At 41.5% G+C, this 15,804-nt stretch overlaps 1 protein-coding gene across 1 annotated transcript in view; it reads left to right on the forward strand.

The window, feature by feature from the left end:
* SCCPDH (saccharopine dehydrogenase (putative)) overlaps positions 1-8,108 on the forward strand; it is an 8,780-nt gene extending 672 nt beyond the window's left edge. The window contains exons 2-11 of the mRNA XM_009893667.1: positions 149-229; positions 709-838; positions 2,316-2,365; positions 3,918-4,048; positions 4,584-4,701; positions 5,703-5,822; positions 5,935-5,991; positions 6,515-6,626; positions 7,466-7,547; positions 7,889-8,108. Coding sequence (XP_009891969.1) covers positions 149-229; positions 709-838; positions 2,316-2,365; positions 3,918-4,048; positions 4,584-4,701; positions 5,703-5,822; positions 5,935-5,991; positions 6,515-6,626; positions 7,466-7,547; positions 7,889-7,994 — 987 coding nt within the window. The 3' untranslated portion in view covers positions 7,995-8,108. The remainder of the gene's footprint in view (positions 1-148; positions 230-708; positions 839-2,315; positions 2,366-3,917; positions 4,049-4,583; positions 4,702-5,702; positions 5,823-5,934; positions 5,992-6,514; positions 6,627-7,465; positions 7,548-7,888) is intronic.
* The last annotated feature ends 7,696 nt before the right edge of the window (positions 8,109-15,804 follow it).

Here is a 15,804-nt window from a genome sequence, read left to right on the forward strand (position 1 = left end):
TGCTGTTACATTTTTGCCCCCCTTGGCAAAATTGGTAGGCACTGAGTGCTTACTCTTCTTGCAGATGCATCTGTTAGATAAAGCATGTTGGGTAAATTGTGATGTGGGGGTTTTATTCTGTTACGTGTGGTGTTCTTTCCTTTGATAGTATAGATTCTTTGGCGAGCCTGTGGTAGAAGCTTGTGTTGAAAATGGTGCAAGCTGCATTGATATCAGCGGAGAACCCCAGGTATGTGACAGCAGATAAGCGCTAAATTATATCAAGGATCTGTTAAGGAATATCTGTTTAGTGTGTTTTGTGTTTCTGCTAATGGTTTTGAACATGAGGGCAAACTCTGCCTCCTGATCCGCAATTTCAAGATGGGTTACCTTTTTTAAAGTACGCTAATGTGTGTCAGTTGTATAGTTTTCTCTCTTTTAGACAAGAGCCACTCGGGTTCTTTCTGGAATTCCCAAACTTTTGAATTCAGCTTCAAGTCTCAGTTGTGATTCTACATAGGAATTCTGTATAGATTACATTTCTTTACAGAGCTGTGACGCTTTCATACCATCAGCCAGGGTTGATAATATGTATTTGTCTTGAAGATGCTCATCAGAGGCTTGAAGTGTGCTGGATGCTATGATATGACAGGAAAGTGCTGATGGGTCATCTTGGGTATGGCCAAATCTGGTGTTCTGCTGAGAATATTTGTTCTGACTGTGTTTCAGTTTTTGGAAGGAATGTACCTGAAATACAATGAAAAAGCCGCAGAAAAGAGAGTCTATGTCATTGGAAGCTGTGGCTTTGACTCAATACCAGCGGATATGGGAGTACTGTACACCAGAGACAAATTGAAAGGTGAGTGAAATAAGTGTGACCTTGTGCTGAAAAAGAAATGCAGATGATGCTTTCATCTGGTTTCCTAAAGCAGCAGTGCTTTTGTGGAGACTCTCTTTCAGTGTCTCATTTTTCCTGCCTTCAGCAGCTGACTGGTTTCAATCAACTCTGGTTGATGAAAATTTAAATGTAAAGCATATTCCCATTGGATTGGAGAAAATTTATCATTAGGTAGAGGAGGGATTCAAGGAAGCATTGCTCACTGAGAGAACAGAAGCTTCAGTTGTCAGGAGGGGGCTGTTCATGCAGGGTGTGGATGTCCTGACGCAAGCCTCGGCACACTGCCTGCCTCCTGTGCAGTGGGAATCTGGTAGGGAGGAGGCAGTGGGGACAGGAAGGCTGCAGGAAAGGGATGGCAAATTAGTGGGTCATCAGGTTTTGTAAGTTTTCTTTTTCTACCGCAAGCACTGGGAAGCTGTTGTATGAGTGTAAGGAGATAGACAGGGCCATACAGTCCCTTTTCCATTAAGAGATATTGGCGGTCACTGAAAGAGGATAAATACATTTGAGAAAGGATATGAGATGATTTAATTCTATGCAAATAGTACTTGGACCTGATCTCAAATGAGGATATTTTGTTCATCAGGACTGACTTTCAGTTGGAAGGGCCGATAAGAGTAACCAAATGTTTTCCTTTTATGGACTCTTAAATCTGCTGTTAAGTTGGATTGCTTTACGTTGGAGTTTAAGAAAACTCAATCTGGATCTGACTGGAGAGTGAGGAGAGGCATGGAAATGAGTATCTGGTTGTTCCTGGGGTTATAATTTCATGTCTGATACTTGTTTTGGAGAAAGATTTGTTTTGTCTCTTCCTATTTTGACTTTATGGTATTATCACTTGTCTATCCAGCTGCTTGCCCAAAAAGTGCAGTTTTACAATCTCGGAAGGAACTGAGCAAAGCAAAACAAAGCAGTGTTTAGAGGAGATGTTTTGTTTTGCTGTTCATCACAACTAAACATTCTTTGCAAAACATGAGCTATGCTAAAATTAGAAGTTTTAGTATATCTTGTGGGTTGTTTTTTTTTTTTTTTCTTAGTTAAAATCTACCAAAATCCACAAGTCCATCTCAGTTTTTGCAGCTTACATCATCTTTTCTGTTGAAACTGGGAGAAAAACTAAATACAGCTCTGAATATTCTTTTCTTTTTCATTGATTATTTACATTATCTCATGAACTAGATAAGACGAATGAAAAATTTAATGAGTAAAGATAATATTAGGGAGCCTTATTGAAGTACTTTACATAAGAAATTTGATACTTGCAAACTAAAATAGCTGTGCAGCTTTATCTCACAGTAAAATAAGCGAAGATTAAGATGTGACTCTGCCTTTCCAAATAATTATGCCAGTGGCCTGCTATTGGAGTCTACCAGTGTGTACTCTGGCTTTGTGAACTAATGATTGCATGTGCCAAGTAATGTTTTCTTCTCCGTTAAAGGTACCTTAACTGCTGTTGAAAGTTTCCTGAAGGTGAAATCTGGGCCTGAGGTTAGTTGGTTTATACCTTCTTGGAGACTCAGGAGTATTTGTGATAATATCGCTGTAGCCCATTAGAATAACTGTCATTACCTTAATTCAGACCAAGGAACAAGCTGGTGGTTCATTGATGATAAGTCTAAGAACTTTAGGAGCTAACAGAAGTATCCCAGGCAAACAGCCTTTTTAAGGTTCATTTGCATAGGGTGTCTACCTAAGGTTTGTTGTGTTAAGCTGTTTCAATAACTACTTGGTTTTTGCAGAGATGTGGGAAGGATTCATAGACAAGTAAGCTATAACGGATACACAGTGTGTTGCCAGGAATCTTAGTGTTTGACTGTTTGGGTTGGTCTTTTTGTTGTCAATATACTTCAATGCATGTAACCATAATACAAATATGTAAAAATTATAGTAATGCGTAATATATGTAATAATTCTGAGGTCATTATTAATGTAATGCAACGATGACCCAAAGCAAGCCAGTGTTGGTGCCCAACAATTGAACATACTGCTTCTCCCATCCTGAGCACCTGTCTTGACAGGTGCTGTGTAAGTCACCATGGTTTCTTATGAACATCTGGAGGAGTGGAGGAAGCCCGTGGAATGGGAGAGTAATATCTCCCTGTTAAAGGACAGGGGATAGTTATGAGAATGTACAAATCTGTATGTTGGGTATAAAGATGGTTTAAGTTTGTGGTATATGTTGGGAATGTTGGTAAGAATGGATTTCAGTAATGAGAATTAAATACAGTGGGATGGTTAGAAGATAGATATATGTATGTATTAAATTATGTGGGACCCGAGCATGACACAAATTGTGTGGAGTAAGGGGTAGAGATTGTATTGGGTCTGGCTGAGGTGGAGTTAATTTTCCCCATAGCAGCCCTCATAGTGCCGTGCTTTGTATTGGTAGCTAGAAAGGTGTTGATAACACCCCAGTGTTTTGGCTCCTGCTGAGCAGTGCTCGCACAGCACACAGGCTGTCTCTCCAACATTTCCCCCCCCCCTCACCAGGAGGCTGGTAGTGGTCAAGATCTTGGGAGGGGACACAGCCGGGACAGCTGATCCAAACTGACCAAAGGGATATTCCATACCCTGTGACGTCTTCTCTGCAATAAAAGCTAAGAGAAAGGAGGAGGGGTGCAGGGCATTTGTTATGTATGACATTTGTCTTCTTGAGCAACTGCTATGTGTACTGAAGCCCCGCTTCCTGGGAAGTGGCTCGACATAGCCTGCTGATGGGAAGTAGAGGATAAAATCTTTTGTTTTGCTTTGTCTCCACGTGCGGCTTTTGCTTTATTAAACTGCCTTTATCTTGACCCCATGAGGCTTTTTTTCCATCTTACTTTCTCCCCTCCCTGTCCTGCTGAGGAGGCAGCTTGGTGGGGGCACCTGGCATTCAGCCAAGGTCAACCCACCACATTTCAATGTATTTTAGTGGGTATAATCATAATACATATATGTAATAATATTTAATAGATGTAATAATTCTAAGGTGATTACTAAAAGAATACATGAAACCTTGAGATACGGAATTAATTACTGTTTCATGTTATGTTGCCAGGGTTCTTGTATACATGATGGGACCTGGAAGTCAGCTGTTTATGGCCTTGCGGATCAAGACAACCTGAGGAAGCTTCGAAAAAAGATAGGCTATGCCCCTGTTCCAGTAGTTGGTGCAAAACTTAAGAGAAGGTATAAGAAGCGTAAGATGTGAAACATGTTGTCTTCTAACAGTTCCAGTATTTATTGTATAGGTAGCTAAGTTATTCTGAAGTACTAAAAAGATGCATTTAGGACTGTATTATAATAGGAAGATGTAGATACTGGTCTAGTAGAATTGAAGATAAGTTCAGTTTTACTGACTTGTTCCTGCTTTACTGAAAAAAAAGAACATGTCCCAGCATTTAGTGGGTTTCAAAGCTAACTTGTTTTAGGAGACTCTTAGCGACATGGCAAACTTCTTAGTTTGATTTCAGAAGTGATCAGTAGAAGGTAAAAAAGAAAGGTGAGGAGAGTATTATTTTGATTATCAAATTCATCCTTGCTCTAGTGCATGGAATTTTCAGTTGTGTCAGGGATAAATTTGCAATGGGTTGCTTTCAGTGAAAGAAGATAATGGCATAGGAATGCTTGAGAAAAAGCCAGTATTGGTAGGACTGTTATGATCAGTTTCTTTCAGTCTTCGTGAACATTTGAATGTTTTTTGTCTCTTCCCCCCCATTTGCAGAGGACTTGTGTTTTACAATCAGGAATTCAAAGAGTACTCCATTCCATTCATGGGATCTGATGCCTCTGTTGTGAAACGGTCTCAGCGTTATTTGCACACAGAGTTACAGGAAACACCTGTAAGTTACCGTTATTGGTGTACTGTGTCTTTATTACCATTTTCAACAAATCTTTCCTCTCCATAATAACTGTTCTTAGAGCAGACCTGTGTAGTAGGGTTGAACTGCAATGTGGCTTTGCTTCTGTAAAGGACACTTGTTCTGTTAGTCACCTTTGGAAGCTGCTTGACCTGATGTGGTCCAGGTCCTTCTGGGTTTCGTGCTACTTGATGCTGTCTGTGCCTGATGATCTTGCTTATTGCTGCTAGCATAATAGTTAAGAGTCTCTCGTAGGGTTCTCACGCTGTCTGGTTTCTGGGTATGTAGTTGTGGGAAATGGAAGCCTTGAGTCACAGAAATATTTGAAAGGTAGGCTTCCTGACTTTTGAGACAGATAAATACATTAAATTCTGTTCCTGTGCAGATGGTTGGGGGTTTTTTTTGTTATTGTTGTATCAACAGAGCTTCTAGAAGCATCTTGATTGTAGTCTGTGTAACTATAGTCGGGTCAGTATCACGTAGTAAACGTTCTCATAAAGAATTGGTATGCTGCTCATTCTATCTGAAGACTTCTTTGGCGCTTGGGGTCTGGTGTGCAGAGTAAAGGCAATGTGAAGTGGTGGTGGTGGAAAAGATGTTAAGTTTTTGTTTTCTGTGATTTTCTGAGAGGACACCAGCACCAACAATCTGTGTAACAGCTGTGTAGAGTCACAGGCGTCTGTTAAGAGATGAAGGAAAGATAACGCTGCAAAAATATACTTGGAAACTACTAATGAGAAAGGCTTGCCATTGCTATTCCAGAATTGTAAAGTAAGGCCTCGGTTTCTCTTAAACTTAAAGCACAAAGAGAAGGAAAGAAGATCTCAGGAGAGAAGCCTGAAATTAGACATGAAAACACATCTTTCTTTAGAAAGTTTTCCGCTCCCTCACCATTCCATAGTTATATTGTCTTCTCCTAATGTAAAAATTATTTTGTAAAAATCAATGTAAATTCTATCACTGAAAATATGTTTTTGCCTCAGGTGCAGTATGGTGCTTATGTGAATGTAGGTGGTCTTGGCTCTGTTATCAAGCTGATGTTTGCTGGCATTTTATTTCTTCTTCTTGTGAAGTTTAGCTTCGGAAGAAAACTTCTGATAAAAGTAAGTGTTCAAAACACAAAAGAATTAAGTGTTTGGAGATTATTTATGTTCCCTCTAGTTTACTGTTGGTCTCTTTTTGTCTTTTTTTTTTTTTTCCCCTCTTACTATTTAGTACCCAGAATTTTTCTCTGCTGGACGCTTCACAAAGGAAGGACCAACCCAGAAACAGGTAACTGACTGTTTTCCATCACAGTTATGGAATAAATTTGTTATAGTAATGGTGGAATAGTAATGTAGAGTCAACTGCTAAGTGAAAAAGAAATAATTTCTAAATGCACATTGTGTGTGTGCCTGTTCAGATAGCTTTGAATATTTGCATAATCATGCCTTCTGGTATTAGGCATGGAAGTATGTGGAACTCGCCTGAGGAAAAAAAGGATCGTGTTGCTGGGTCTGATGTATTTACATAGATGGCTCACGGCACTCAGTCTGTCAAAGGTGATGACAGAGGCAGACTGAGTAACTGAAAGCACCAAGAGAATAAATGGACTTTAGAACAGTAGCAGTTCCAACAAAGTAGAAGTGATCAAAAATTTAGATGAGATTATACCTTTTAAGCAATAACTCTAACTACTCTCATTTTTAGATGGATCGTAATATTTGGCATAATAGATACTTATATTTACTCCTTGTGCTTACCTGATATAAGTGCTTTACTTTTTTGGTGACCAAACTTGCCTTGTTCACTACAGATGGATGGGACCTCTTTTACAATGACTTTTTTTGGCGAGGGTTACAGTGAGGGGCAAGATCCCCAGAATGGCAAACCAAATGTCAAGATCTGCACCGAAGTGAAAGGACCAGGTGTGTACATTAGTAGCAGCTCACTGCTTTTGCCTCACGTTCCCTAATCTAAAAGAGGTTTATGGTTCCACTGCTATTCTTTTCACCCTCGAGGAGCACTTGCAACATGGACAAAGTCAACAACCTTTACAGAGTATTACCTTCAATCCTAGCATTCACTGTGACCTGTTTTTACAAATAGCCAATTCGTTTGCATACTCATCATTCTCTTTCCTTCTGACTTTCCCTGTTCCAATTTTCATTTTTGCAGAGTAGAGCAGTTAAGGGGCAAGTGCTTTAAGGATAGTTTTCAGTTGTTACAGCCTGGACTTACTACCTGTTTATTTCCAGTCCCCTATCAGTGAACTTAACCAGATCTGGCAGAGTATACTTTCTAGCTGAAGCATACTTGTGTTCAGATCGTTCCTTTGAAGGGGAGATGACACCTGAAGTCAAGTTTGCAGACAGCAAAGAATGAATAATCAGAAAGGAGTTAATGAAGCATAGCTTCTTTAAATAACTAGATATGTGACTGAATGCAGCTCAGTCTCACCGCAAAAGTCAATTTAAGCACAGGATGGGGAAAGCTCTTACTTTAATGGAGAACCCTCTGTCACCGTGAGGTGATCACTTGTGGTGGTTGTGTGGTTTATAGGCCTGTATTTGAAGCAGTGTTTTGCCAGATTAGATCTTAAGGACTTCAGTAGCTACTTGGGATGATTACCAGGTGAAAAACCTGTTCTTAAATGGGGAAGGCTATTTCATTGCCAGAGAGATTATTCTTCAGCATGCTGTAGGTAAGAGCAAGATTACATTCTACATTTCAACATGCTGTGCATTTCTTGGTTTTTCTTGGTCAGAGCCTGGCTATATTGCTACACCAATCGCAATGGTTCAAGCTGCTGTGTCTCTTCTGGAAGATTCAGCTTGTCTGCCTAAAGGGTATGTACTTTCCCATGCCAAAGACCCTGATCTGCCTTAAAGCTACTGTGTGCATATGTTTCTCTCTGAAAATACAGATCTCATAACCCTGTGAATTTCTGTGTTGCCTCACCCGAATGGCTGTGCAAGGGAGATGGAATAGGTTCTGTTGAGTTTGCCGGATGCAGAAATGATCCTATGAATATAACCAGCTTGCCAAATTCCTCACATGCTGTCCTGTGTGACAAAGTGGCTTGTTCTTTTTTAGGCAGGGAAACACATCTTTGAAGTCAAAAAGAGGTGTCGCCTGTCGCCCAATCAATGTACTGCTAATGTTTTTCTCTTTTGATTTTCATTAACAGAGGTGGTGTATATTCTCCGGGAGCTGCCTTCTCCAAAACAAAACTGATTGAGCGCCTCAACAAACGTGGTGTTGAGTTCTCTGTTATTAGCAAGCCTGAAGTTTGAAGTCAAAACCTAACTGTACAAACTAACACCTTTCCTGGGTCTAACTCCAATAAAACTCATTTGGCTGTAAAAGTCTAATCATAGAATAGTTTCACTGTGCTATTGTTTACAGCAGAAACAGGAGAAAAATTGAGTTAAAAGCTGTAATATTATTTGCTATAGTGAGCAAACCCATGAAGCGTATTGAGTTTTCATTCGCAAGCGTACTAAATCAGTGACTTACTGGGTACTAGTTCTAAAATTTTGTTTAGTCTCTTTCGTCCAAGTTTTAAGTTACTGCTTAATGGAACTGCTATAGCATCTGCTTCACAGTTAACCGCAGCCTTCTCGCTTCACCCCATTCCCCGAGTATTAAAAGCAGCCAGGCCCTGGATAACAAGTGCCTTGGCAGGTGAAACCACTAGTTACTCCTTGTGCCTGTTTGGGATAGGCGCTATTATTTTCTGGTATTCTTGCTTTCAAAGCCTTAGGGCCCACAGTGAAATAAAAGAGTAGTTGTTGTTTCTCAGAGTTTAAGGAATAGTTTTGTCTTTTTTTCCTGCGTTATTATAAAGATCAGCTGACTCCGTACTGTTGTCTTAAGGTATGTTGACTTCCATCCTTTAGTAGCTTGCCTGTAGTGAGCTGTGCTCACAAAGGAGAGAAGGCTGAGAAACCTGGGCCTGTTTATCCTGGAGAAGAGAAGACTTTGCGGGGATGTCATCAATGCTTATAAATACCTAAAGGGTGGCTGTCAAGAGGATGGGGCCAGACTCCTCAGTGGTGCCCAGTGACAGGACAAGGGGCAACGGGCGCAAAGTGGAACACAGGAAATTCCGTCTGAACACAAGGGAAAAACTTCTTTACTTGAGGGTGACGGAGCACAGGAACAGGCTGCCCAAAGAGGTTGTAGGGTCTCCTTCTCTGGAGATAGCCGAAACATGCCTGGATGCACTCCTGTCCAGCCTGCTGTAGGTGAACCTGCTCTAGCAGGGGCATTGGATGGTTTCCATGTTGTGATTTCCTGCATGACATCCTGGTCTCTAAATTGGAGAGATACAGATTTGATGGATGCACCACTCAGTGGATAACAAACTCGATGGGTGGCTGCACTCAAATGGTTGTGGTCAACAGCTCGATGTCCCAAGTGGACACCAGTGATGAGTGGTGTTTCTGAGGTTGGTACTGGGACCAGTGCTGTTTAACATCTTTGGAGACATGGGCAGTGGGATGGAGTGAACCCTCAGCAAGTTTGCTAATGTCCCCAAGCTGTGTGGCACAGTCAACACATTGGAGGGAAGGGATGCCATCCAGAGGGACCTGGAGAGGTGGGCCATACCAACCTCATAATGTTCAACCAGGCAAAATGGAAGGTCGAGCATGTGGGTTGGGGCAATCCCAAGCACAAATACAGGCTGGGCGGAGAACGGATTGAGAGGAGCCCTGAGGAGAAGGACCTGGGAATGTTGGTGGATGAGAAGCTCAACATGAGCTGGCAATGCATACTTGCAGCCCTGAAGGCCAACCATACCCTGGACTGCATCAAAAGAAGCGTGGCCAGCAGATCGAGGGAGGTGATTCTGACCCTCTACACCACTCTCGTGAGACCCCACCTGGAGTATTGCGTCCAGCACAAGAAGGACATGGACATGCTGGAGTGACCAGAGGAGGGCCACAAAGATCGTCAGAGGGGTGGAGCACCTCTCCTACAAAGGCAACTTGGGAGAGTTGGGGTTGTTCAGCCTGGAGAAGAGAAGGCTCCAGGGAGACCTTATAGCAGGCTTCCAGCACTTAAAGGGGGCTTACAGAAAAGGTGGAGAGGGACTCTTTAGCAGGGTGTGTAGCAACAGGGTGAGGGGTAATGGTTTTAAACTGAAAGAGGGTAGATTTAGATAAGACATTAGGAAGAAATTCTTTACTGTCAGGGTGGTGAGACACTGGAACAGGTTGCCCAGGAATGTGATCCCATTTGTAGACGCCCCATCACTAGAAGCGTTCAAGGCCAGGTTGGATGGGGCTTTGGGCAACCTGGTCTAGCGGAAAGTGTCCCTGCCCATGGCAGAGAGGTTGAAACTAGATGATCTTTACGGTCCCTTCCAACCTAAACCATTCTATGATTCTATAACCTCTAGATTTAAGATGTTTGCAAAACTCAGGATAAAGGTGTTATTTTCCCTCTGCTTCTGTAAGTGTCATTAGATGAGTAGTTTAAACAAGCTTATTCCATGAGCTGCTAAAACGAATGAAGTTTGTTTTCCTGAGTAGTAGTATTTCTTTTTTTCAATGTAGGCACATTATTGTGCCTAGGCTGTATCAATGGTTGCGTGCAGCCATTTTAACAGCATATGCAGCACCTGCTGAATTAGTGTCATCTCTTGGAATCTTGTATACAGTGGAAGGTTTTAATTTGGTGCGGCAGATGGGGATGGCTTATGTGTTGGCTATGGGACCCAATCCAGACAGTGTAGCAGTAGCAAGAAGTATCAAAATGCATTTTCTGAGAGGAGCACCTGCCTCACCAAAACCCTTGATTATACAGCAGTGACAAAAGCTATGGGTAATGTAGGTGCCCTAGCAAATAGTTTGAGGGAAATTGGAGCTGTAATGTTGGGATCATCTGTTCAGGTGGTGAATAAAGGAGAGCCCGCAAAACCCAAAGGACTTACAGCACAGGTGATGAGGAAACAAATGTACAAGCTGGTATCCCATGATCAGAAATAGATGGGATCACAACATCAAAAATGTTTTGCCAATGGCAAAAGTTAGCGTTTGTGCAAAAAAGCTGACCAACCATGGCCCCCACCATCAACTCCATGCCCACCCTCTGCCCCACCTGCCACCTCAACACAAGGCAGTACCCAGGACCAAAAGCAATATACTTTCCACATCTTGCCTCAGGGATAAAAACCCAGTCCCTCCATTTGCTGCCTAATGATAGCAGCTGATGTTGTGCTTATGGTTGTGCTCCATTACTGTTCCCCATTATATTGATGATCTATTGATTATGGCAGAGTCACAACAAGAAATTGAAGCAGATGCAGCTTATCAAACCCACAGTAATATTAGTTGAAGAAGCTGGAGCGATGCATATGTGTTACTGGAAGGAGCTGACACTCGGATCGTATGAGGGTCCCGGTGCCAGCAACTGGTGAGACCGCAGGTTGTAGGGTGAGTGATTTAAGTGTCAGCAACCAAACTCAGGTCACGGGTGACAGATGCCTGTGTGTCTGCGGTGTCAGCAAGTGAGGCGGTGAGGGTCTCGGTGCCAGCAGCTGCACTGGGGACTGCACTCATGGGACACATGTGTCCAAGGTACCAGCAAGGGGAGGGAGAAGGTGGTTGTATTTTCCCCTAACCCTATTTGCATGTGTAAGTTGCTAGCAGACCTCAGGGTTGGCTAGCTAGTGAGTAGGAGGAAAAGCCATCTCTGGAAAGATGTGGTGTCTCAGCCAGGGCTGAGGGAGAAAGCCCAGGGTAGGGGCACAGATGACAGCTGAGCTTGAGGCTGTGCTAATCTTCAGGGGCTCTGGAAACATGGGTGTGTGTGGCAGCCTGCAGAGTGACAGCGTGCCTCTGGTGTCACTCGTGAGCTTGTATTGCGACAAGCCAGGGAGGCGGCTTTCTGTGAGTTGTCATAGTGCTAGATGGGCCGTGTTAAAGCCATGGCCCTGTCTCTGGTAGCCCGCATAGCCAGCTGTGGTGTCATGCATGTACGTGGTGCATGGTCAGCCTCACTACTGGCCTGACCTGCAAACAGGAAAGCAGCAACCACATCCATGGGTCTGGGACAGAGACACCCCCAGGACTGGGGTGCACCATGCCGGGCTCCTGCAGCCAGAAAGAAAGAAGCCTTGGGTTAGCAGATTTGTAACCTCCCTTCATTCCTTGGCAGGCGCTGGCATCAAACGTTAAGCTTTGCAGTCCTAAATTCACTAACACCAAAAGGAAATCTGTTCTGTAACAGCAAGACTATGGATAAGAATTAAAAGTAAATGACTCACGAGAAACTGTGAATTGGCTTCTACCTGTGGCTTGTGCCCCTCCACCAACCTCCAAAATCAACTACAAAGTTATTTAGGAGTAGTTACTCAGGAGTAGCTTTACTTTAGGAATTTTACTTTAGGAGTAGTTGAACACAGTCAAGGAGTGAGTGACCTGAACGAACCGACACATCAGGAGCCATAACTTGCATCGTTTTTCCCTCTGCCTCACATACTGGTCACCCGCACAGCGCACTGCTTTGGAAAACGCGTTTGATTCTAGGAACAGCTTTAAATCAGAAGGAGCCACGGTACATTTATCTCCAAGCATATCAAAGAGACTCGTTAGCTTGACTACTTGGGTGGAAAAAGCATTCCTGGAATGGAAACCGGGAAGCTTTGCACAGAAGACCAAAGTACAAACAAGAGAAGAAACAAATGCTGTCTTATTGCTTGAAATTCCATTGCGTCCTAGTACTTTCAGATTGGCCTAGACTAGCAGGTTACAGGCACTGCCTAACAACTCACGAGAAACTATAGTTGGCTTCTGCCTGCAGCTTCTTTTTTCCCCACCAGAAATCAACAACGAAGCTGTTCCAGACTAGTTACGTGGGAACTGATGAAATTGCAGCAAATAAATGTATTGCGCTGACAACCCTGAGAATAGCCTTCCGTGAGAGGAAGTTCCCATGGGGGATTAAACTACTTGGTTATCTATGGCCTCACTTGCACTCTGGGCACGTACAAATATTAAGGCAAATAAAGTCACTCAACGTGAATCAGTTGATGCTTTAAGCACCAAATGGCTATCAAAAGTAAAATTTAATTCTCCTTCATGTTGTAGCCTGGAATTAATACTTTCATCAGCCTCGGCTTCTGAACATTTGAAGAAAAAAGAAATCAACTCATGACTATTTGTGCTAACTCTCTGAAGTAACCCACAAACCATTTCTACTGAAACATGTATTTTCGTGACCAATTCCCTTCTAACAACAGCCCTTAATGCGGTTACTAGTCATTCTCCCGTCACTAGTAACTCCTCCTATGTGTTTCCTGGAAATAAAAAGTGCCATTACACCTGTTTTTATTCTTTCGGAAAGGTGAGAGTCTACTGCTCCAAGGCAGTCAGCCTTCCAGCGGGATTTTCTCTGGGGTTACGGCCCCAAAGACCCAGGTGCACAATTTGGCCTCAGCTTTTAGCCACCTGGCGTTAGATGAAAGCAGATGCATTAGAACACGCTTGAGAAGTTCTAGCTTTTCTTTAGGAGGAGAAAAGCACACGTGCGAGCACCTGCAAGTCTCTGTTAAGACTCCCAGCCTGCGCAGCCACTCACCCCCGACCGTTTCAATCTGTTAAAAAGGCCGTCTCCTTCCCAATTCACCCTCACTGTTACGCAGCACTGCCCGTGCACTGCGTCTCTCTCACCCTTGTTGGAGGGATCTTGTCCACTCTGTCCTTCACATACTTGTAATAAGCCTACGCAAGAAAACTCCCAGTAAAAGCTACATCAGAGGATTACAACTCCTTAAAAGTCAAAAATTACCAGACTCTTACAAAGCTTTAGGAAGTTGTTAAATCTCACGCCAGTTTTCTTGTTACTACTGCTTTCTTTTTCTTCCAAAGCACTGCCAAATGAGGATAATTCAGCCGAGCTGGTTATAAAATAGAGAGGCTAAAAATTACTAGCATTTCATAAAATTAGCGAATATGTTTTCATTTGTTCTAATTGATTTTCATACAAAAATACACTGCAAGTATCCAGGACAGAAACACGTTAAAAGCCTATTAGGCAATCTTCACTAGCATTTTGCCAGTCAGTTCTATTTCCTCAGGAATCGGAGCGTTTGAGAAATACTCTTGTGCACTACCCAAAACATATACTCAGATTTGACATCCATTTTCTTCTCCGGCTTTGAAAGTCTAAACTTGTACCCCATTTTCTGAGCTATTCACTGCATTTCTCTAGAATGTGAATTTAAAAAAATATTGCTAGAACTTCCCCGCTTTTCCTCTTTGACCATGTTTACATTGTAGTTCAAGTACAAAATACTCAAGAGTGAATACTTACGAACCTGACTGACAGGTCTCCCTCCAACTGCCACTTTCACACCGTCGACATTTGGCTTTGTTTTTTTTGAAGCTTACATTCAACCAGGAATACTCCCAGATTTCCATAACCCACGCTTATTAATGAAAGAATTATTGAAAAATAGGGTTTGTCACTAAGATTTCTGTACATTTTTGTACCTTTTCCAGACTATTAGGTTAGCTTTACCATCAGGTTTTCAGCTTAACGGTGAATGTAAGGAATTAACATTTTGCATTGTGAGCCCAATTATTTGTGACAGAAGGTCAAACGCCACGTATAAAATTTAAACCAGTATGTTTTGAATGTCGACTTGGTACAGGACTTGTAAGCAAACTTTAAAAAGCTTTAACATATTTTGGCCTCACTTTTGAGGGCTCTAAATACCCTTGCAAACCAACATTAAAATTTCTGACCTACACAGGCCATTCAAGCCACTATGCCCTAAAAAAGCTATCAGGCAGTAAGCATATTGTGAAGTATACATTTTTATTTAACATTCCTAAAATAAGTTGTATTTACGTCTTACATAAATGTAGGAAGTCTTAACATAAAATAGAAAACTGCATTGACAGAGGAAATCACAGTCCGTAGGGAGTTACTTATCGAAGACCATTTGTTGATGAAATTTTACAACAATTTATATAAATTATCTCTCCCAAATTAGATTGGTTTTTTTCTTTTTCACTAATCCACACCATTTTAGGTTAGCTTTACCATCAGGTTTGCAGTGCTGTGATATGCAGGCTTCAAGTACTGCAAAATATGTTTACAGACAATAATTACTTCAATTATAGTAGCATTCCTATTAAGCTTAAGAAAATAATTTTGGCTCAAATTTCACAGTATGTGGGCAGTATCCCTTTAAATTTGATATGATATTGTAAGCAGCACACCCTCTACACAGTCAATTTTTTGCTGACAACAATTTGTAAAAAATAGTGAAACATCTGAGGTGTGATATAGTTTTACGAACTAAGGAGCAGCTTTCCCAAAGTTTAAGACAAATACAAAATAATATTGCACAACTTAAAATACAATTGTTTACATTCTGATTTCAGTACAGTACAGCTTAACTGTCAATGTAAGGAATTAACATTTTGCATTGTGAACCCCAATTAATTTGTCAGAAGGTTAAACATCATATATAAAATTTAAACCACTATGTTTTAAATGTCGACTTGTTATAGGACTTGTAAGCAAACTTTAAAAAGCTTAAAAAGCTTTTGGCCTCACTTTTGAGGGCTCTAAATATTCTTGCAAACCAGTATTAAAATTTCTAACCTATACAGGCTATTCAAGCCACTAATCCCTAAAAAAAGCTGTCAGGCAGTAACCATACTGTGAAGTATACATTTTTATTTAACATTCCTAAAATAAGTTGTATTTACATATTATATAAACGTATGAAGTCTTAATATAAAATAGAAAACTGCATTGACAGAGGAAATGACACTCCATATGGAGTTACTTATCGAAGACCATTTATTTATGAAATTTTACAATAATTTATATAAATTATCTCTTCCAAATTAGATGTTTTTTTTTTCCTTTTTAATAATCCACACCATTTGGATGACTTTACAAACAGTGGTGCACATTATAAACTTAAAAAACAGCTACAGCATCTTCCGGCGCACAACTGGCTTTGGAAAATTAGACAGTCTTTTTTTGTTCTTTCGTAGAGTCTTCTCTGCCGCGTCTGCGGTTTCTTTCTGTTTGCTTTTTGTTCCATCCACTGGACTTCCAAAAGGAGAGATGAAT

The sequence above is a fragment of the Charadrius vociferus genome, unplaced genomic scaffold (genome assembly GCF_000708025.1).
Source record: "Charadrius vociferus isolate BGI_N301 unplaced genomic scaffold, ASM70802v2 scaffold309, whole genome shotgun sequence".
Lineage (NCBI taxonomy): Eukaryota > Metazoa > Chordata > Aves > Charadriiformes > Charadriidae > Charadrius > Charadrius vociferus.